Source organism: Python bivittatus, unplaced genomic scaffold (assembly GCF_059951505.1).
Source record: "Python bivittatus isolate LINGU-HERP-01145 unplaced genomic scaffold, Pbiv_v1 ctg000980_np1212, whole genome shotgun sequence".
NCBI lineage: Eukaryota > Metazoa > Chordata > Lepidosauria > Squamata > Pythonidae > Python > Python bivittatus.
In genome coordinates, this window is record NW_028277125.1 from 26,321,402 (window position 1) to 26,345,112 (window position 23,711).

Sequence of the window (23,711 nt, forward strand, 5' to 3'; positions counted from 1 at the left end):
TTTTTTCTTTCAAAATTTGTGTTGCTTTTATTTAAAAAAAATTAAAATGTAAAAATTTATATATATATAAATTATAAAGCTGGACTTTGAAAAAGCAGGATAGGAAGAGTATTGATGTTTTTGTTCAAAGCTGATACATCCCTCCTGGTTCAATAAACATTAATCTAATTGCAACAGCACCTTGTAAGAATAAACAGATCTCAGCAAAGGAAACAGTTTGGTATGTCCCTATCATATTTTTCCTGTTGACAGATGTAAATAATTACTAAATCAAAGCACAGACTAGTTGCAGCAAATTCTTTCATAAAATATACACACACACACATACATATATATACACACACACAATTTTTAATGAAAGAATTAAAAAAAATAAAAATAATACAAATTTTGAAAGAAAATAAGGAAAGTAAAGAAAATAAGTAAGTGAAAAAAATGCAACGAAAGAAAGAGAAGAGAAAAAGTTATAAAGGAGCAGCTTCCGGTCTTCTTAACAGCAGTTACTTTTATATTTTATCCCCTCTCTGTAAGGTCACAACATAATTTCCTTCTTTCCGTAGTCTACCCTTCCTAATCATCACACTCATACATCAGAAGTTCATTTTTTTCTTGTGTCAACAAAAGTCCCTAAGGGGTTTCAGCATGCCCTACTGCCTTGACAGTAAAGGGAGGCTCTCTGTTGGGAATGTACCTCCCCAACAGGGAAGTCGAAAATACATCCAGGAAGACGCCAGCGGCAAATGATTTTCCTGTAGTGATAAGCTAAGGGCAGGGTTTGGCGCTGAAGACTCCTCTAACATTAGAAGGGAAAGCTAGGGAAATGGAAATAGTGAAACTTTTTTCTCAGTAAACATATAAGTTGGAGAGCAACCGTCCTCAAAATAGGGACACCACATTTGGGGGGTTAAATATTCCAATTTATAGCGCGTAGGGAATCCCCCTTTCTACTCCTTCTCCTAGGGTCGCCCTCAGTCCCCGAACCTGCTTCCAGAGCAAGGGAAGCCCAGCCGGGTGTTTCCGCCTAGAGGCAGGTCTAGCACGTGATCCGACGTCGTGCATTTCTTCGGAAGGAAGGAAGGAAGGAAGGGACCCCCCTCCCTGCGCTCGAGGGTGTTTGGTCTCCAGAAAGCAGAGCCCCGGAGATCCTCCAACTGCGCTCGCCAGTGTCTTGCCCCGAGGAGGTTCAAGGAGGATCTTGCCGCTGGCTGATCCGCCTCTTTCCCCAGGTGCGCCTTTCTGGTAAAGGAGGATCTGAGGGGCACATCGTGCGTTAACTAGCCTGAGTCAGGTCGTTACGAAGGGAGTGGCGGAACAGCCGGAGGAGCTCCGCAAGGTAATGCGTTGACTCGGATGGAGGCTGGAGGGCGGCTGGCGAAATGATGGGGAAGAGAACATGGCGAAAACGCGGGGAGCGCGTTGACTGATTGCAAACAGACTCGAGCCCGGCCCGGTTCAGTATTTCCGCGGCAGAATCGGGCATTTGGTAGATGGATGTTCCCAAGAGCCTGCTTGCTTTCCGGCCAAGATAGTTGCTTCTTCCTCGACTTGGCGACTTAGGATGGAGAAGGGAGACGAGCGCTCAGCGGTTCCCAAAGTGGTTTCGGTTTCGCTGTTGCTGTTCTTTCTTTCTCCCGTTCTTCAGCTGCATCCTGAAATAAGAACGATAATGATGATTCTTTACTGTACTTTTTCCACGCCTTTTGTTGGCGTAATCACGAGCTCAGGCAGGCGACTGAGACAGTGGGTAGCTGTGCCTTACATGTTGCATCTGGCTTCTCCGCGGCAACAGGGGATACTCAGCTGTGTGCCTCAGGGTCATCCCCGTCCTGCATTTATCGCAGCGGGCCTATGGAGCTTTGCATGGTGGTGCCCTCTGGGAGCTGCCTGGGACCCTCCCCAAAACAGAGGTGATCTAGATGGCCACACGTTGAAGGAAGTGAAGAAAGAGACATCATGGTCACCTAAAATGGGGTCCCCATAGGTCCTTAAGATTTTAGCCTGTACACTTATATATATTTAGGGTCTTTGCACCTAGGTTATATGGCCTCACCCTACCTGAACCAAACCACGACTCAGACACAACCTGGAAATAGATTTTTCAGCCGTGTTCCCACAACATTGTTTTCATCTTGCTCCCCGTCCCATGAGGGAAGCAAGATGAAGTCTTTGTTAGCTGTACTGCTGTTCATATAGTATTTTACCACCTTAGTCAGACATCTCCATAGCCTCAAGTCATATAACATCTGCTACCTTTGGGCATCTTTGCACTACTGAGTTAAAGTAACATCCTCCGTATTCTTTAAATTGTAGAAAACTCTACTGGTATAAAATTTGCTGGGCCTGTTGCCAGTTTCTTAACTGCCTTTATTTTATCAATTCCAACTCAGGGGTGAATGGTGCTGGCCTGATTATGCATGTACAGCACATGACAAGCAAAAAGTCCTTCTGGCTTTGCTCTCCTCCTTCTCCTGTGTATCACTGGCTGGTGAGAAAGTACTTCACCAGCTATGGGGCTGCAGAAGTGTGAGAGATGGATAAAATATGTTATTATTGACAAAGAAATAGTAGCTTGAGCATGCTAAGAGTGCAGCTGTGTGAGAGATAAGGAAGTAGTGTTAAGTGTTATGGTTATCAAATAATGGCAGAGGAAGTTGTCTCCTTGTGTGGGACAATGGAGCAATCTTTAAATTAATTTAACCTGGGGCAATCTTTATCAGTATAATGCAATTAGCTGAAACCTTGAGCAAATTACCATAGACTTGCAATGGATGAGGTGGGAGGGACCAGGAAGAAATCATAGAGCGGCAGGAAAGACTGTACACCCTGAGTACCTTAGCCAATGGGGAAAACGGGAGGGACTTGCGATGGGAATGTATATAATTAGGCCGGAGTGTGTATGTGGGTGTGGCTTCTTATTTGCAATGAAGCCTGCCAGCCTTTGCAAACACTTCCAATAAAACTTTACTTCTGACTAACCCAGAGAGATTTGTGGTGCTTGTTTCACACAGAAGGAATGGGGTGAATTTAGCTGAAGGACACTGTCCATTCTTTCAAGCTTCTTTCTTTGCTGTTCCTCCTGCACCCCATTCTCTTGTAACCCAAGTTGAATTACATTTTTTAAATGTTGTTTTAAAAAGTACTAAAACAGACCAGAGCCATGAAGGGACTTGAGTCATAAGCAGCACTTTTTCCTTGGTGTTTCCCTTGCCCTCTTCCTTTTACTTCTGTATGTAAGCAATGAATATTGACTTCCAAATTCTTCTGTGATCCCCTTGGGAGACAGTGTGGGAGAGATCAAGGACCTGGTCCCATGTTGCCACCATTTTGCTGCTTCAGCCTGTGGCACCACTGAAGCCTGTAACAGGGTAGAGCAGTGTTTCTCAACCTTGGGAACTTTAAGAAGTGTGGACTTCAACTCCCGAATTCCCCAGCCAGCTATTCAACTCTCCAGTAAGAAACACTGGAGTAGAATCACACCATTTCACTGGAATGCTATTTCACTGCAATTTCTCTTTTATCCCATTCCATGTTTTACTAGTTCAGATTTTCCCTAACCAGTTAAAGATTAAAGCTGAGCAGTCTAGTGCTACTACAGTTTCAAAATGCCCCCAACACATTGCTGCTGTGTCCAGCTTTTTAAGCAGATAACTGTAGAATGGCAGCTGACAAGGAATCATGCGTCCATCAGCTTGAAACAGCCACTAAGTACTTCTCTATTCCACACCACACCTTGTAACTCTAGTCATCTAACTTTGATTCCAGTATAGTGGGTAGTGAAGCCAATAGATTTTATACAATTTGTGACTGGCCTTGGATGCTTTTGGTTTAAGGGGGAAAACACTTTAACGCCAACCAAGGATGCCTGAAGTTTATCTTCTTTGTGGACTGGGGATGAGATTAAAGCAATATTATGGATTCACAGCAGAAAAAAATAAAGTTGCCAGAGCATATTTATACAATGATTTGTACAAGTCGAAGGCTACCTTTTGTTGCCTATTACCTTAGAGGGAAATAAGATGGCTATAGTGACTTAAAATAGGCAATATATGTGGGATAGGGACTGTCAATAAAGCCAGCACATGTCATGGTAGTAACAGTATTCTATCGACTCAAGGATTAGTTAGGATCCATGCTAGCACTTGACTTACACATTGCCTTGACTTTCCCCATGTGTAAATATTTGGTTCTCATTTAGATTTACACAGCTGTGTCCTCAGTCATATTCCCTTGGAAATCCAGTTGCTGGAAAACATGACTAAACACAATTATCAATCTAATTAAAAGGCTACCTTGTTAAGGAAGCATAATAGAGATTCTAGAATAGCCTCTAGAATTGTAACCAAGCATGGGTCTAGAAATGATTTACTAAATATTCTATAGTTAAGCTTCTGAGGAAGGTTATCTTCAAATGTAAATGATGGCTGAAATGAAGAGCATAGCTGCACTCAGTGGATCTGGGCCAGGCAGAGCTTTCTCTGCCAATCCCCAAATTCCCACTTCCAGACTAGTAACTCAGGATAATACTGTTACCTAACGTATCTTGGATTGGCTGGTGTGGGTCTTCCGAGCTGTGTGGCCGTGGTCTTGAAGTCTTGTTTCCTAACGTTTCGCCAGCACCTGTGACTGGCAAAAGGTCAAGGAACTCAGCTCAACCACCAGGACATGTGAACAGTTCACACAGTGAACTTGCTAATCACCCCCAGCAGCCCCTCGTTAACAATTCAGTAGAAGAAAAAACCCTGCCTAATCCCCAGGAAAATACACACAGATTCTGACACCAAAACAAGCAGCCACTCAGTAACCCAACCCCCCCCACACACACCCAATCCCCCCCTCCCCCCCCAGATCTCTATAAATACCCACAGAAGGGTCACTTCACCCTGGGCACAGAGAGAACTGCTCCTGTCTGTGCTCCTGCACTCTGAAGATGCCGGTCACAGGTGCTGGCGAAACGTTAGGAAACAAGACTTCAAGACCACGGCCACACAGCCCGGAAGACCCACACCAGCCATCGTATGCCGGCCATGAAAGCCTTTGACAATACATTGTATCTTGGATTGCTTGGGAACAGCAAAGCTGAAAATGGAAACCACAATAGTCAAGAATATGTAGTGTAACCTTTTTGTTTGGGGGAAGATGAGCAAACATGTAATTGTGCTTTAAAGATTATGCAGGTTGTAGAAAGAGTAGGAAAGATACTTTTTTTCAGGCACAACATGGAAAGACCAGGCTTGCATCACACTTCCTTTTTAGTGAATGATTCACAGGCACTGAACTGAAAATGTACTATCATCTAGTTTAAAAGCTTTTAAAAAAATGTATTTATTTTTCAGAACCAGGTGTCTATAACCATGGAAAAGACATGTGAGTATTACTCTTTTTTCCTCACAACTGACAATTTAGAGCAGGGTTTCTCAGTGTTTGAGGAATAATAGCCATTGAAATGTGAGAAATATGTCAGGGCGCTCTCATAAAATAACTGCTATAGAGGTTAAGGCGAGTTATAAAACCTATTTACTAGATGGCAAAATGGTGAGGTTGCTTTTTGCCACTCTGTCTACTTTCACTCAACTTAAAATTTTCTTTTTAGATAGATGAAAACATTTCTCTCCAAAAAGCATTTCAGCCATGCTTTTTTATTTTCTAAAAATCCCTATGGAATCTGTGTAAGATCCGAGGAAAATCTTAGAAATAAAAATGATGCTAAAGACTCATGCGTTACTTTGCAGCATGTTAGCTCTCAATTTTATAAAAACAAATCTAAAATAATATTTAATAAAATAGGCATTGAATGGGCCCTCATGGATGCTAAGATCGGTGTCTGTAAACACGCTGTTATCTGTGATTTCCATGTTGGGTCCCAGGCTGGCTAGAGGCACATGTTTTAAGGTCTATAGAGTGGGAAGTTGGCTTGGAGAGCACACTTTCTGTAAAAGTAATCAGAAGAACCTTATTCATATTGATATTTCTTGTCTGAATGTTGGAGATACAGTCTCCAAATTAAAGTTGAATGGCAGTAGAATAGCACACCTACAAGAGCAGAAATCCTGAAATATACAACTGTTGTAAAACGTGGGAAAGAAGGGTAGAAAAATAAGTACACTTTAAGCTATTTTGCAGCCTGGTACTTTTGAATTCCACTTCTCATTGACAAGATGAAGTGTAGCTCAGACTCAAGGAAGGCCTCACAGAATATACCTAACTCTGTCCTTCAGCAACTGTTATCTGAACATCCTTTTATTAACCTGCTGGGAGAAACGTGCCACGTTAAATGTTGTGAAAATCGTATGATGGTATGTGAGTGTTGCTGGGAGATGTAATTCAGCACCATTCAGAATGCTATAGAGTTTTTCACCTCTGCTTTGACCTGATTGTTTAGTTGGAACTATGTGATATAAGTAAGATCTTTTCCTGTTAGAGTTTCTATAACCTACGGTAGCTGCCAAGGCAACTGTAGATAAAATGTGTCCATTCTAGCATTAGAAGGGCAGGTTCTACCTGTTGACTGCATAATGTCCTTGGTGCAAGGTGAGTAAAAATATCAGTGCAAGTATAACACACATGGAAAATATATACATATGGTGTGAACATAAGAGTTGGGTTCATGCAACATACTACATTCATATTAACAAAGCACAAGGACTGTGTTCACATAATATAATTTACCTAAACCAATGAACTCTGTAACAGCTTGTCGTAACATGCTAGGGTAATCGATGGATTCCCACACACACTGAAATGCCCACCCCCTTTTCAGCCTAGATTAGCATGTTGTGAAAACTCAGCCTGAGTTACATTGTGCCAAGTTAAATAAATTGTTCCCCCCAACTAAGTATTGTTTGTTCCCCCCATTAAGTATTGTTTGCCTGTTAAGCAGTGGCTCACTGAAATGTAGACTGGTGTCTTTCTCAGTCCAATCCTTTATATATATTTCAGAGTTGAAATTTATTATTATTTATGAAGCCTCTCAAATAAGGTAGAATTTCTTAAAGTTAAAAAAGCATATATATTAATTTGATTCATGTGTATAAAGAATACCTATTTTGAATGGACTAATGTGCACATGACCAACTTAAATATTTGTCCCATAGAATAAATGCATGTTTATTATAAATGCTGATAAGCTTTACCTTTTACAAAATTATTATGCAGTTTATAACAAAACCATTATGTAAAAGATTGTTAAAATAATGAGAAATCCATATTTAATGAGACAGTAAAAATCAGAATAAACAGTAGCAAATATAAGGATCTGAGAGGCTTGGAGAACTTAAAAAAGGTGTTTGTCTCTCAACAGATGAGCCTTCCTTGGAGAAAGCCTTTCATAACTGGGATGATAGTATTAAGAATACCATCCTTTGTAGCAATCTATCTTGCCACTATTGAAAAGGCCTCTTCAAAAAATATTGGTTTGGCTTGATGTTTTCTATATTTTGCTTCAGCATAAAACAAGTAAATTCCATATCACCTAAGCTAATATTAATAAGCAGTCATCTTTATCAACCCCATCTAATATTGAGGCCTCAGGTAGTGTTGAGCTTATGCAAATAAAGGACTGAAGTTTTCTAAATATTTGACCTGCCTTTCCATTCTTTTAGCAAATCATCCTGTACCTGGACCACTAGCTCCTGGATTCACTGGAGCACAGGCACAATATGGATATCCTCAGTATGCTCCTGTAGTGGGTCAGTATGCTCCTACACAAGCTTTCCCAGGTAAATAGTTTGTAGGTATATATCCAGGTTAACCAAGTAATTGTAAACTATTACTGACTGTAACAGTTGAAGATGTGTGGACTTCAACTCCCAGAATGCTGGCTGGGGAATTCTGGGAGTTGAAGTCCACATGTCTTCAAGTTGCCAAGGTTGCGAAACCTTGATTTAGAGTCTCTTTATTAGGGCTATACAGCACATGGCATCCACTTTGAAGCATCTCATTGGGATTACATCCAGAGCACCACACAGCCTTTTCTTTATGCAGGATTGATCTGAACAACTAATACTATATCTTCGCTTTTTGAAACACCCACAATTAGTAGTTCTCCATTGGCATAAATGATCTTCTGGTGGTTTCAAAAACTTTCTCATACTGAAAGAAAGTCACATGGGCTGGGCATTCCTGTAGTCCCTAGAAACTAAAGGTTTCACTAAACTACACTTTGATACTTTATCTGAATCTGATCACTTCACCTGAATAGAATAAGTAAATAGTAGGCTCTCAAAAGCCATTACTAGCATTACTTTTTACTGTTTTAAAAATTCTATTGTTCAATAATATGAAAGGAGAAGTTCAGTTAGATCCATTCAACAGGGCAAACGCCAGCAAGATGTAAAGCTCTTGCAAAAGAGTGTTAGATTCCTGGTGAGGAAAAGGGGAATCCAAGTAACATGATCATTGCAAAAAGGTTAAAGAGAGTTCATTCAGCTCACTAGAAGTCTGCAGTGATTTCAGAAGTGATGATAAATGTACTAACTCAGAGAGGGAGAGTGAAATAAAATCATTTTGTTTATTTAACAATACTTACTACCTATACCAATTCTGAAGGGCTCTGGGCAGCATTTAATAATTAAAAGCAAAAAAGAAAAGTAAAATCCCAGTCCAAAGTTCAAGACAGGTGTGCTCAGTCAAAAGGTATGCTGAAATAAAACAGATTTAACTTTTTTTAATGTCAACAAGGTGAAGGGAAAGGGGAAAAAACAAACCCCTGACCCTTTTTAGTGAGGGAAGACCATTCTTTCTGCTTTGAGCCAAGTTTATTGTAACTCTGCAGGGGGAGAATACAAGGTTCTGCCCAGAATAATTACATGTGAGTTGGTGGAAAATTGTCAGCTTGCCTTTGCTTAGAATACTGTAGCACAATAAGACAAACAAGTGAGTGGGAGGAATGAGCAATATTGAAATAAATGAATAATGAAAATTGCAAATAATGAAAAAATGAGAGAAATGGTTGGGAAAGAAGAGAAAAGCTACTGTCATCTCTATTAGGTAGATGCTAGTCCTAACTTCCTTTTGTCACTCCCTGCCTTAGAATTTTTGCAATGAAGCATTCATGATCCATCCACTGAGGATCCTGGTTTTCCAATCCAGGAGAATCCATGAACACTTACCCTTTGCATGTGGAGGTGACAAAGGCAGAGTGGAGCTAGAAATCCTAAGCATAATTATCTTGGAGCACATGTGGCTGAACTCAATAGGATTCTTTCTAAAAGGTGGGCTAGGAAGCCATACTTGGCATCAGTGAGGCCCTTTGCACTGCAAAGATGGTGTGATTGAGCTTCATCAGCCAGGCTGGTTCTAGGCCTAGGCAACCTAGACAGTCACCTAGGACACCAAATTTTAAGGGGTGTCAAAATTGAAAAGACTTCCAAAATACACAATATGAGTATAATATCTAATAATCTTTCCTTGTTGCTTTAGAACTTAGTATGCTTTTCAAAAACACTCACAAAGTTAAGTGGTAGTGAACAGTATACTAACCAGACATTGCAAGTCATGAAAAAGAAATTATTATTACAGCTATGGACTTCAGGAAGTTAATAATATTACTAAAGCAAGACAGATAGGAAGGTACTGAGTAAGTTGCATGACTATCAGCTTATTAAAGTTATACCTGGAAAAGCAGTAACAGCACACTTATGTGCTAGTGGACCCGCTCGAGGATTAAATATAATCTCACAGAATGTTTGCCATATGACCACAATGGGTGCTTCAGAATGATTCATAGTAAATAATGTTAGAGCTGGCCCTACTCATCAGGACACTGTACATCTCTCCAAGACTTCCTTGACAGTTTCAGTAGCCAGAAGAGGCTTCCAGTAACTGATGAAGTAGGAAGCAATGTGCCTGATGCATCTGTTTCACTTGGCTTTTTGAAACAAGAGTTGCAGAGTATAAGGTTAGAGCTGGGGAAATAGCTTCAAAGGAATGGAGCTTCATCAGGGCAAAGCTTATGCTTCCTGAACCCATTAAGTTTTTGTTTGCCTCACTTTCTATCCAGAAGCCTGTCTGTGTTTGTATGTCTGTGGCCCAGAAAGTCATTTATGTGTGAGACTAAGGTGTGTGTGTGTGTGTGTGTGTGTGTACACATGGAAGATCAATCAATTTCACAAATGGGCTTTCTTATTTTACAGTCCATTAATTTTAATCAGTATCATCAATTCATGTTTAATTTTCTGTCCTTACCCTTCCCTTTACTGACATATCTATCTATCCATCCATCCATCTATCCATCCAGTTCAGTATTCTTCATTGAACGTTATGGATTGTAATGTGCCATGTTGTCTAGTGCATGTTGGTAGGTAGATGTTTTCCAGTTTCCCAGTCTAGGGCTGAGAAGGTGCAACTGGCTCAAAGTCACTCAGCTGGCTTCTGAGCATAAGTCAGGACTAGAATCTGAGTCTCTCCACTCCTACTCCAACACCTTATGCACTACACTGGCACTCTCATACACATAGAGACACAAAAACAAATGTACATGCACAAATGAATGAACATGCAAACACATTTTGAAAAAATGTCACGTGCACACATTTGTTGGGGGAGGGAAATGCCCATGAGGTAGAATGCAAGATTTCGATGTGAAATTATATCTCTTTTCTTGAATAATCATTGGTTAATGACTTACTGTAAAATCTGTCTTATTTCCCTTTGAGGTAAAGATAGTAATTTAGCCATGAAAGAAGATGCAAATCACTTGTGAAAATGTCTTTTCTCCAATCTTCCCTAAAATGCTTGATAGATGCCTTGACTGCCTCTAAGGATACAAGGCTGGATTTAACAAGTCAGAGGAAGAAAGTATAAAGAATGTGGTTGACCTGATACCTTGATTTGAATTCCTTGTTGGACTGATTATCTTGTGATGCAGACATGTTCTTCCCAATTTATCAGCTGTAATATAGCTAAAGCTGTTTGTCCCTGGAACGGTGCATCCTTTGCTCTCCATCATGCAAGATTAAGTTGCCTAGCGGAGGGCCAGGATAATGGTGCTGTGTAAATAAGAGCAACAATAAGAATAGCAGAAGGCATACTTTTGTTAGCCCTTCTGAAACAAATTAATCCTCCTGGCAAGACAGGTAATTCAAAATGACATTCATATGAATGATAGTGCCCATCGAAGTGGCTTTGTAATTCAAATCATAGAAGAGATACACTTATCCCTTGGAAAAGGCATGCTTCCAGCTAGTGCAGCCAGTTAATCATTTGAATTTAAAAAGCCCTTGGGGAGGAGGCATATAGCTTTTAGCTGGTGGAAACATGGGCTTGCCTATCTCGAAAAATTGTGACAGTTGACTAGGCTTTGGAAATAGGGTGGGGCAAAAATTGCAGTGTGCACAGGGCCATAGCTCAGGGTATTTGGCATGCATAAGGTTTCAATTTTAGTTTATAATGACGTAATGCATTGCTGCTTCTTGTGTTGAACATCGTTAAACTGTTCAAGTGATTCATTTGTTGGACATAGCCTGGACAGACATAGGCACAAAGTTGAGCTTAGTAAAAAGGCATGATTTCCCTAAAATTATCAATTCCTGGTGACTTCATGGACTCAACCATGTCATTCTCTTGATAACAGTATGGAAACAGTTTGCTGTTGCTTCCTTCCAGAATGCTTTCAACTCCCCAGTTTAACCTACAGCCCTGGAATCCCCTGGTAGTCTCCCATCTATGTCCTAACCAGACCTGATCCTGTTTTGCTTCTAAACTTAGACGAGGTGTGTCAATGACTGAAGTATGTGGCTTTGGACCAGTCAGTCTCTCTTGGCCTATCCTGCTTTGTAAGGTAACTGTAGGAATAAGAAAGGTGAAGTGAAGAAGGAAAGAAAAAGATGATGTAATTTGGCTTTAGGTCTTTGAAGGAGGTTGGGTTAAAACTTTTCAGTGAAGATCCAAATGTTAATATAAAATATAATCTCAAACGCAATAAAATTGAGGATTGGTGAAAATCACATTCTAGTTGGATTCAGTTTCCTCTATTTCACAAGCTTTAGGCATGCTTGAAGAAAATACATGATTGGGAGATAATTGTCAGAACAATTTCAGCAAACGATCTTAGCAAATTTTCATACTTCTGTAGTTTAATCAGACTGTTGTGGAAAAGGAGAAGACATACATTTTCTTTTCATTTGAGTAATATGAAACAAAGAACTTGAATAGGTAGTTCTGCTTTGAGAAGAGAAGGTACACCATGACTGAGTCTAGATATTGTGCTAAGTCATGCTTTGTTTTAAAATAGTTTTTTTTTTTTTTATAAACTCTCATTGGCTGTGTTCACACGAAATATTAAAACCCAGTTTGGCATTGTGCAGAATGAAAACTCCAGCAGGAAATCTGCCTTTCATCAGGGGCTGCAGTCAGTCAGTCCCCAGTCAGATGTCAGTGAAAAGGATTGGACTAAATTTTCAATCTAATTTTTTGCTTTTGAATGTGTTTGTTTTAAAGCATAGGAATTGAAGTGACAGGTCTCTGGAAGGCAAAGTGCTTCCATTTCCACTCTGAAGCTCTCTCCAAGATGACCAAAAGTCATGCTGGAGTGGCTAGATTTGGGGAAGGAAGGGTAATAAGTGGAGATTGAAAGCATGAAAATGGGAACGCCTCCTAGAGCCCTCATATGTCACTCCCACTCTTATTTTTGTGAGAAAGAAATGTCAGTAGTGCAATTTCTGGATGATGTGGGACTACATTCAGGTCACACATCATGTGGCTTTTGTGTGAAACATACTACTGTTTCCTGATGATTTTTTCTTTTTCTTCTGCCTTCGAGTCAGTGTTGATTCATGGTGACTGCCTGGACAAGTCCTGCAGTTGACAAGATTTTAGAAGTGGTTTGCCATTGTCTTCTTCATAGGGCTGAGAGAGAGGGACTGGCCCAAAGTCACTCAGCTGGCTTCATGCCTAAGGTGGGACTAGAACTCACAGTCTCCTGGATTCTAGCCTGGTGCCTTAACCACTAGACCAAACTGGCTCTTCCTGTTGATTAGCACAGGATAAACCAATCAATCCTCTTGTCTCAAATACTACAGTTCTGTATACTTGTTCATATGTGCCCTTCCACATGTACACATGGTCCCTTAGCTGCATCAGTCATATCAGTTGGTGGGTGATATTTTGGAATGTTAATTTTAATTCCCCAAATTGTTTTGTTTTATCTTATCTAAAGATAAAGGTTAAATCATGTCTCTTTTGACCTTGGATACCTACATTTTGCTGTGTTTATACACTTAAGTAGTAGTAAAAATATAATGAAAAAGGTTATTATTTAAAGACAATGATGGTGGCAGTCATTATATCCTGCCTTTTTATATACAACTCAAGGTGGCGAGCATATCTAATACTCCTTCCTCTTCCTATTTTCCCCCAACAACAACTCTGTGTGGTAGATTGTGCTGAGAGAGAGTGACTGGCCAAAGCCACACAGCCAGCTTTCATGTCTAAGGGAGGCCTAGAACTATAGTCTAGCATTACAAGATGAGTAAGCGGAATAATAATAAAATGCTATGTGAACTTTCTTAGGAACAGAACTTCAGAACTGGGGGGCACTGTCACCAGAGAAAAATTCCTCCTTCCATCAGCCACCATGCTAATTCTAAAAGCAGGAATAATCAAAAGTCAAAAACCACACTTTGATTTATGCTGGAAAGAAACTCATAGCGAGTGAAGATCTTCTAAAAACTGTCAACGTATGGACAGAGTAGTATTCTTTTCTCTGTATGATACAAGGCATTGCTACAAACATATCTGACATTTAAAGGAAATGTATATATCCTATGCGGTACAGAGTGTCCGCTGTCTGCTCCACCCTCAGCTGTAACCTACAAGAAAATACTGTGTTAGTGTAATTTATGATAGTAATATATCATACAGATCCCCATCATGTGTCTCATTGTAGGGGTGGGGAACTACATTGCATTTTCAAGTGCTACACATGCATATACTGTCTGCTTTTTTTCTTCCTATGTGATGGAGGAGAAAATAATGCATAATACATTCTGAACACTGGTAAACCTAATTGCCTAAATACAAAATAAAACAAACAAAAACTTTTCTCATGTATAGTTTAATTGTTTAAATGAATTTTGTGTGTGTTTGTGTGTTTCATCTTCTTCTTCAAGGTGCTCCAGCACAGCCTCCCTATGCATTTCCCGCAGCTTATGGAGCTTCGCCGGCTTATGGCCAACCTGCTCCCCATGCTGTTTGGATGCCAGAACCACCTCCACTTTCCAATTGCCCTCCTGGGTTGGAATATTTAAGCCAGGTATCTCCCTTTCTTCCTACCTGATAAAACTACAGTGGTACCTCGGGTTACGAACACCTCTGTTAACGAACTTTTCGGGTTACAACCAGCTCCGGCCGCAAAAATTTACCTTGGTTTGCGAACTCCGCCTCGGGGTACCAACAGGATATGCGGCCATTTCCCCTCCCATGACACGGTCCCCGGCCATTTTTCCGCCCCTGACACGTGGTCCACGGCCATTTTTCTGCCCCTGACACATGGTCTGAGGCCATTTTTCCGCCCCTGACACGTGGTCCGCAGCCATTTTTCCGCCCCTGACACGTGGTCCGCAGCCATTTTTCCGCCCCTGACATGTGGTCCGTGGCCATTTTTCCGCCCCTGACACGTGGTCTGCAGCCATTTTTCTGCCCCTGATACGTGGTCTGCGGCCATTTTCCACCCCTGACACGTGGTCATAGGGAGGGGGACTCTCCCTCCAAGCAATAGCCGCCTCCCTGTCCTCCACGCCAGAACGGATTAACGGTAATTACATTGAACCTTATAGGGAAATTTGCTTCGGGTTGCGACCAATTCGGGGTGCGACCAGAGTCACGGAACGAATTAAGTTCGTAACCCGAGGTTCCACTGTATAAAGCACACCGAGTGAATTTCTTCAAAGTGTGTGGAAACTGTTCTGCTTGTCTTGACAAAGGGGCATAGATACAATGATGATATGTTTTTATTATAAAGGACAGTCCTGTATTTCAGAAAACTGTCCTTTAGATTTATTTATTTTTCAAAAAGTCAGTGTTGTCCTTTCTGGGGGTCATTTAACTTTTACTGTACAAATGGTACCCCTTAATGCACAGTCTTTCATATTCAGATGAACAATATGGAGATTGAATTGTCTTTCTAAATAAAGTTACATATACTGTTTGATTTTAGGTATTTTTATTAAAATATGTGTAAAGTTTTTCTTAGTTTTGCTCTTGAATTTTCCTTTGTAAATTTTGTTATCCTTATGAACCTTTTTCAGATTTGGTCATTTTTCAGGTTTGCCCTTTATTTTTTCAAGAAAATATGATCACCATAGGTATAGACTATTCGTTAATTTAGCCTGAAGATGATTTAAATTTATACGCCACCCAACTCCCAGCAACTCTGGGTGGCTTACAAATTATTAAACATTAAACCAAGAAAACAACACAAACCAAAAAAGAACAAATATGGCAGAGATAACAAACCCAGAGGGGAACAAAGACAAAGAAGAACATCATGCTCACCAAAGGCCTGGGTGAAGAGCCAGGTCTTCAGGGCTCTGCAAAATACCAGCAGGGTGGGGGCTATTTGAACCTCAGGAGGAACCTCATTCTAGAGGGCACTGGGATAATGCAACCCATGTCCAGTTTTCAGGTAGGAGTTTCTCCAGCTTTGTGTGCAGATGCCTGGATTTGAACCTGGGAAATCCTGAATACAAGGCACGTGCTCACTCACTAAATACCAGCCTAGCTATATTTAGAATGAATCCTAGGAGAAAAACATGTGCCGAGGCCTGAGAAGTCAAAGGCTAGAACAGGAATGGCTCTTTACCCTACATTGCACTGCACCTGCTAAAACACGTTCCATTCATTTAGAAAGATGGCAAACACTAGGGTATAGGATCAGAAGGTTGGCCATGAGAAGATGAAGGAAGGAAGGGACAGCCTTGTTTGGAGGTATAGCTGCTGCTGCAGGCAGAATCACTCAGAGAGAGGGCATAGGGGCCTTCTGTATGAACTAGTCCCAATTCTGTTCACTTAGCATGTTTTTGTAGTTGGATTTGTGGAAGTTGATGTTTCCACTACCACTGTCAATTTGTCACCAAACAAAACTGACTTAAGCTGACCTTGGTGTGCTTTAGATGTGTTGGACCTGCATCATCTTGGATTCCCAGCTGACAAATTCTTTGTCTCTGCTGGCTGAATATTTTAGAGCGATGGTCCAACCATCTGGAGAGCATCAGGTTTGATGAATGCTGAAATAAGATCCCTCTGTAATTTTGAAAATTTATCAAGAAAATACTTAGTTTTGTTTGAAGGTACTTCTCTCAAATGATTAAGTTGAAACTAAAAGACTAGTTGCAAAATGAATTGGTTGATTATAGCTCAGTTCTAATATTTTACTTTTTAACACACTCTTATAACAGATTGATCAGATATTAATCCATCAGCAAATTGAACTTCTGGAAAGTAGGTATCTTATGCTACTTGATATTCATGCATTAAAAGACATATTCAGATGAATATACTATTTCTTTTTTTTTTAGTGTTCGTATGTGAGAGAACTGAAAAGGTTTTTATTAACATTGCTGTATATATTTTCTGCAATGCAATTAATAATGTACCAAAAATAGCTGCATAAGCACAATGTAATACTTATATTTGATTAGGATTATATTATTTGTTACAAGTGTTGCATGTGTTCTGCTAATTGTTTATCCCGCACACTTTAACTGAAAAGTCTCTGATGAAGACAGAAATTCTGTTTCTTGTAATGTCTAACTTTCTGAAAGAGGTATGGCTCGCTGACCACCAGAAGGCAGTACATGACTGGTTTCATCCTACTTTGCTTTTCTCAGATGTATGTAGCCAGATGTTATTCTATGGGCTTCATATCTTCTACCAGGAATGAACTCTTGGATCTTTGCATTTTAAATGTCTACATATAGTGCATTAGCTTTAGAAGCTACCCAAGTCCTGATGTTCAGTAATGCTGCAGGAAGGTATATTGGAATGTTACATACAATCTACCTTCTCTTAACCTCTCAGAGAAATATATACAGATATCACATTATGTCATGCCCCCACGTATGAGGTTTTGTATAACTGAAGAGTCCCAAACCAGTCACATTGGTGGTCAATGTAAAGGAAAACACCACCCACCCCCACTGGGGAAAAATGAAGGATTTTCTACCTTCTCAGAAAGACAAATTGAAAAAGGCATACTTTCATATCATTCATATAGTGCATTTTGTACAGTCACTTGAAATTGTGTTACTTTTTTGGTCCTGGAACAGCCTGTTGTAAACTAAAACAAACTTCTTCTATAAAGCCTTTCTATATATTTTCTCTTGTCACTTGGGGCTTTTAAAAAAAAAATAGATGAAATTCCCTTTGGAGAAGAAAAATTATTCATCCTCCAAAGTGCTGTAGATTAGAAACAGGCCATTTTAGTTGCCTCAGTGTTGACTTGGGGAAGAGAAAAGCTAATCAAGTTCTCTGAGTCCAGGAAGAGGCTGAGAGCATTGGTTACACTACTCCCTTCTGGATCAAGAAAGGTTGGCCAGAAATTGGGTTTCTAATATGGCCTGCCAAACACACATGGCTAAACGAACATGTGTAAGAACATGTGTGTATTCTTCCCCAAATATCCTCCTAGGTAGCAACCTCGGTCTCTCCATGTTCAGCTGCTGGCTGTTTCTTGAATATAGGTGCCTTTGTGCACATGGGGATCCTGTTTTATCAGACTTTACAGTCAGGCAAACGTTTCTACCCAAATTCTAGTGAATGTAATTGCTGTAGAATTGTCTTCAGACCTTCCTTTTCAGCATAGGGAAGCTATGCAAAATTTTTGCCTGGCCCACACCCCACAAAGCACTCCATGAACTAAATGTGATTTTCATTAAAGATAAATGAAATTAAATTATCTATAATTGATATGATTTCTCTCCAGTCATGTCTTCAATAGTTTCTGTCACATTAAAAATTAGAAATTGGTAAACGTTTTTGGAAGTTGGAGGGGGGGGCTCACTCAAGGTTTTGGGAGCACATGTAACTCTGGTGCTTCAGATTGTGCATCTCTAATGTAGGGATTGGAGATAACATTTGGAATTGCATTAGGAGCTAAAATGCCCTAGAACTATCCATAGAGCCAATTAGGCATTATGATAAGTATGCAATTGTCATCAAATATGACTGTAGTGCATCTGTTTTCCTTTTATGTTTGCCCTTCCCACTGTCCCATAGCTTCAAGTTGAACTTTGCAGATTGTTTTCTTGCCATACATTGACACTGGAAAGAGGAATAGCTTAACAGTGAAATGTGTGGATTGATGAAACAGCTGTATGTATGTATGTTCCTTTGTTTCAGTTATAACTGGCTTTGAGACTTGCAACAAATATGAAATTAAAAACACTATCGGGCAAAGAGTATACTTTGCAGCGGAGGAAAATGACTGTTGTACTTTGAACTGCTGTGGACCATCACGACCATTTACAATGAAAATCATGGACAATGTGGGCCGGGAAGTCATAAACCTCCAGCGGCCTCTGCGATGTTCCAGTTGCTGCTGTCCTTGCTGTTTGCAGGAGGTGAATCACGTGTGGCTCTGTCCCTGCTTTTGCAAATCCAGATTAAGATCCTCAAAATAATGGATATTGATTTGGGATATAGCCTATAACTGTTTTTTCAGTTCTTACACTGGCTTTCTATTCACTTTTAAGCCACTTTCCTATGTTCCTTATCCTTACTTCAAAACCTACCTTGGCTTGCTTCCCTTCATGTTTCTTCATTCTTATTTCTGTTATCTCATTGCCTTTAACTTTTCAATTGTCAAATTCCAAATATCTTGATCTATCTGGTGGGCCCTTTTCCTATCCCAGAACTGCTTTCCAGTGCCTCTTGATGCTGTATGAAATTTGAGCTCCCCTTTTTTGTGGAGCAATCTTGGACTTGGATAATCTTACAGAGTGGTAATTTGGGGAAAGGAAAATTCATGTAGAGGGACAGAAGTACGAAGGTACAGTCATGTGCTGTCCCTAAGTATAAGTTCTTATGATAGCAACAATTACATATTTTTCTCTCTTTGAGCCCAGTTTCATTGCCTTTCCTTTTCTTCTCCCTTGTGTTGCCCTTCAAGGCAAAGATATTTCCCTTCATAATTTGCAAATGAAAGTGTGGGAACAAGCAAAACAAATACAAAATTCATACACTTAATAAACAAATTAATTTAATTCTTTGTAAATGGCATGAAAAATAAGCCATTTAATTAGCATTTGGTTGGTTGACCAAGATTTTCAGTGTACATATGCACTATTTTAGCCCTTCTCCTTTTAAGATTTTGGAACAAAGTTCTACAAGCAATTGTAACTAACACTTCTTTGAGGTAAAAACCTCAAAAGAAACCCATGATTGGAAGGAGTCACGGGTACAACCTCACACTGTCTTATCCAATCTACATGACTGCAGGCTTCACACACATTCCATATAAGACTATCGTTTAACAGGCATGCCTTAAATACCATTGATGCTGAAAATGTCTTAATTGCCTGTCTATTGCTTCAGTCTGGATTCTTCCCCCACCTCCAGGTCAATACAATTATTTCTGCTTTTTATTTGATTATCCTGGATTGTTGAAAATTCCTTTGGAGTTTTATAAACCAGGCTCCTGGACTGGTACCTGTACATGACAAGAATTGATTGTCATTTGGTGCATTGAATTCAGGGAGAACAAAGACAGCAAGACAGGATAATTTAGGGTATGATTAGTGGATGCAGCCCCATTCTTTATGTGCTTACAAGTTTCATGGAGTCCAGCCTGCTCAGTGCCTAGGTCTTGTCTGTCTTCATGTACCTTGTAAAGCAGTGTCCTCCAGTTGTTTGTTTTGCTTATTTTCCAGGCTGAGGGACACCCTTGGCCTTTGAATGGGATGCTAGGTGTATGCGCTCTAAAACATAGGTGGATATAGGACAAAAACTAACTTTAAACATAGTATTAAATTGGATTCATTAAAAATAGTATGAGTAGTCCTTACATATTTAATAATTTCTTTGTACTCTCACATTTTAAAAAGTTGGTAGTACCTTTGAAGGCACCTGGGGTCTGCATCCAGAACCATACATCACCCTGGGATTTCAGGCTGCCCAGTGATGGAAAGAGTTATGAGCAAGTGTGTTTGAAGGAGAAGGACAAACTTAGTTGTTATATATGTGTTCTCTTTTTAATGAATTTTGTGTAGATTTAACTCATTCTCTCTTTTTCTGTTTTTAAGCTTGAAGTTCATGCTCCCCTAGGCACACCAGTTGGGTATGTTAAACAGATCTGGGATCCTTGTCTGCCAAAATTTGTAATCCAGAATGCAGCCCATGAGGATGTACTCAAAATTGTCGGGCCCTGTATTGTCTGCAGCTGTTGCAGTGATATTGATTTTGAGGTAAATTAACACTAGAGGTTCATATTCTACTTTTTAACAGATTAATCATGGCTCATCTGATAAAGGAAATCAACAATGGCACAGAATCAATCAATCAATGAGATAAATGTGGTAGTACTTCTATTTGGAATTATCAGTTTGAGGGAAATTTTCAGCTCCAGAAAAACCTTAAAAAATCATTGGGTATCCTACCTCTGCAGAACTCTTTTTGATCAAGTGGAATGAGGACCAAGGATTTTTTTTATTACAACTTTCTGGATGCTAGACTAACTTGTTTTTAATAACATTAATAGTGTTTTAATAACATTGTAAACATTTCCTAGGACTATTGGATATTTATTTGATTTCTGAAAATGATACTTCCATGCAATTTATTTTTCCTAGTGACATAAAATAGTGATATCTGCTTCAAAATGCTCAAACTTTTATAAAACAATTTCTCTATTTTTTCCCCAAACTAGGTGTTGTCTTTAGATGATCACAATGTTGGAAAAATTTCCAAGCAGTGGACTGGATTTGTGAGGGAGGCTTTTACAGATGCTGACAACTTTGGAATCCAGTTCCCAATGGATCTCGATGTTAAAATAAAGGCTGTTATGCTTGGAGCTTGCTTCCTTATAGTAAGTGTAATGTTCTCAGATACTGTACCATTAACTAATTATGTAATGCATTAATAGATTTTTTTAATGCAATACACTGATAGAGTTCCTAATGGAATCTAATATAACAGCTTGAATACAGCTTCTTTTTGAACCATCATGAGAATTGCTAAATTGTTTTGACTGTCAGGGAAGGTGATCTAATTATCCCAAGTGTTAGGTCTGCCAGCTAGTTCCAGAAGAAAACTTCCAAATTTCCAAAGCACACTCGATTAGATAAAAATTTTAGGGCTATGGAATGAACTGCCAACAGACTTGCAATTTTAAGGATTTTAGCCCAGGCTGTAGACTTTCCCAACCTGGCACCTTGCAGATTAGGAATGTTGGAACCTGTAGCCCCAACAATTCTGGGGAACGTGAGGTTTGGGGAAGCTGCACTGTGGTTGCTGAGTTCCATGAATCCCACCCGAAGAATGTTTTCATTAAAAGAGAACTCTTAAATAAAATAGAAGGATGTCTGAATTTTAGTAAGCAATTTACTTAATTACTCTCTTTTTGTTTGTTTTTCCTCTCCATAGGATTTCATGTTTTTTGAACAGGCAGGACAAAATCGCCAACAACGAGCTGGGGTTTGGTAATGGAGTATGATCTTCATTATATGTACTTTCAGTAGAGTAGGTTCATCATTTTTATTTTCAGTGGATGTCTCTTGTAAGAGATGTTCATTAAAAACTCTTTTGTTTTTGGTATTTTGCTACCATTTCTGCATCACCAGAACATTCCCATTTTTGAAGGCTACTTTAGAATTAATACTTATGAATAATGACATATTGAAGTGTGTATTGATTACATATATATTTATATTAGAGGTAAGGTGAGATCTTTGCCCATGCATCCTCAACATTCTTTCAGATAGTGTTAATGTTTCCAACTGCTGTGAAGAATGGAGAAACTTTGTATTGTAACTCTGAATAAATGATCAGATTTATATTTTGTACATAGAGAATACATAAAGTAGATTTTTAAAATAATGTTTCTCTGCTTTGAGTATTTTTTAAGATAGATCACGCTTTCCATTTCAGTGCACATTGAATTTGATGTCTGTAAGACTGAATAGGCTTGTATGGATTTTTAACCTATGTGTGCAGAAATAAAAATAGTGTACCAGGGAGAATATCATTTTTGCAGTTTTGCAAACAGCTGAATGCCACAATGTTGGAGTATGATTATAATACAGTATTGTAATAATATGAATGAGGGAATATATAAGCAAGAGCAGAAGCTCCTCTGCTTCACATGACATATCCTTTTAACCTATTTAATCTTCTAGCCCTTATAATCTGAGCTTATTTAAGTGCAAAACAAGAAGAATATAAATTAAATTATATTATTTAAATTAAATTATAAATGATATAAATATAAGTGTGCTTACCACAGTCTAAGACATGTATGAACAACTTTGGGGTGGTGTAGAATTGTTTCAATGAGATGGGCAGTGACAAATTTGATATGTAAATAAATAAATATAAATAAATAGTGGGCAAGGGCACCTCTAGCCTTTTGAATGTCAGGCCAGGAACCATACTCCAAAAGGGGAAGGATTTGACAAATCAAGAGGTGGGCTGGGATCAGAATTAAAACTAATATTTATTTAACTTATAATTAGACTTAATTTAAAATTCAGGTACATTAACTAAATGCAACTGGACATTGTCTATCCTGGATGATGAGTTACTCAACATTTTTATCAATGACTTGGATGCTACAGTTGAGGGGACACTTAAAAAACCTCCAGTGGCAGAAAGCTGGGTGGGGTGCTTAATACTTTAGATGAAAGAGAGAACATTAAAAAAGTTCTAGGCTGTTTTTAGCAGTGGACTAAAATGAGTAAGACAGAATTTCATAAAAAAGAAATGTAACATGAAACACATGACTATAGGATGGGGGAGACCTGGTTGTCTGAAAAGGATATGAGTGTCTTGTAACACACAAGTTAAATTGCAGCACATATACAAAAGGGAGAGAACGTTTGTTGTAATACATGCACATTTCATCATTTGCCACCCCTCTCCAGATGACCATGGGTGCAGCAGCTAGAGGCTGTGTTTTTCGTAAAGCAGCTTTGATACTTAAGTGCAAGTCCGAAAAAATATGCTAATGACTTAAGGAACACACTCATTAAAGTTAATGCCATTCTCAAAACAAATCCACCTATTCTTTTTACCAGGCTCACAGGTTATTTTAATGAATAAGAGGTGTTGTCTGAGCATAAGGCCTACAGTCGGATTTTATCTGTGCCCACAGACTGTCTCATAAACATCTTGGACATGGAATTTTATAGGAATTCCATGACACAAACAGCAAAGATTGCCAAGATGTTCACAGGAGACTCCTTTTTCTGCCACTATAAAATGACTATAAAATTACTCAAATTTCTGATCAAAATTAAGCCCGCTGTTCTCACAATAAAACCTGTGTACTTTGTAAGTCACTGGTTTGCTACAAATATGAAGCAAACGCTCATAGGAAAACAGATTTTTTCCTGTGTAATATATCTTTTACACAGATATATACAGATCATGGATATATCCACTGACTGGGCTGAAAAAATCACAAATGCTTTGTTTTCCTGGTAGTTTCACTGAAAAAACCATTGTTCTGTAGCATTGATCAGGATTAGCAGGATTTTTAGTAGATGCCATAGAACACCATCAGT

The 23,711-nt window shown here is 39.3% G+C and overlaps 1 protein-coding gene across 2 annotated transcripts; it reads left to right on the top strand.

The window, feature by feature from the left end:
- The first annotated feature begins 786 nt into the window (after positions 1-786).
- On the top strand, positions 787-22,164 carry LOC103049457 (phospholipid scramblase 1-like). Of its 2 annotated transcripts, none has more exons than XM_007420797.4 (9): positions 787-1,333; positions 5,334-5,364; positions 7,599-7,715; positions 14,106-14,248; positions 16,392-16,434; positions 18,334-18,554; positions 20,235-20,396; positions 20,858-21,016; positions 21,574-22,162. In XM_007420797.4, exons 2-9 carry the CDS (start codon positions 5,352-5,354, stop codon positions 21,631-21,633), a joined length of 918 nt encoding a protein of 305 aa, XP_007420859.1. In that variant the 5' UTR covers positions 787-1,333; positions 5,334-5,351; the 3' UTR covers positions 21,634-22,162. The 2 variants fall into 2 exon arrangements, with proteins under 2 accessions (XP_007420859.1, XP_025023334.1); XM_025167566.2 differs by lacking the exon at positions 787-1,333 and adding an exon at positions 4,899-5,013 and having other exon boundaries at positions 21,574-22,164.
- The last annotated feature ends 1,547 nt before the right edge of the window (positions 22,165-23,711 follow it).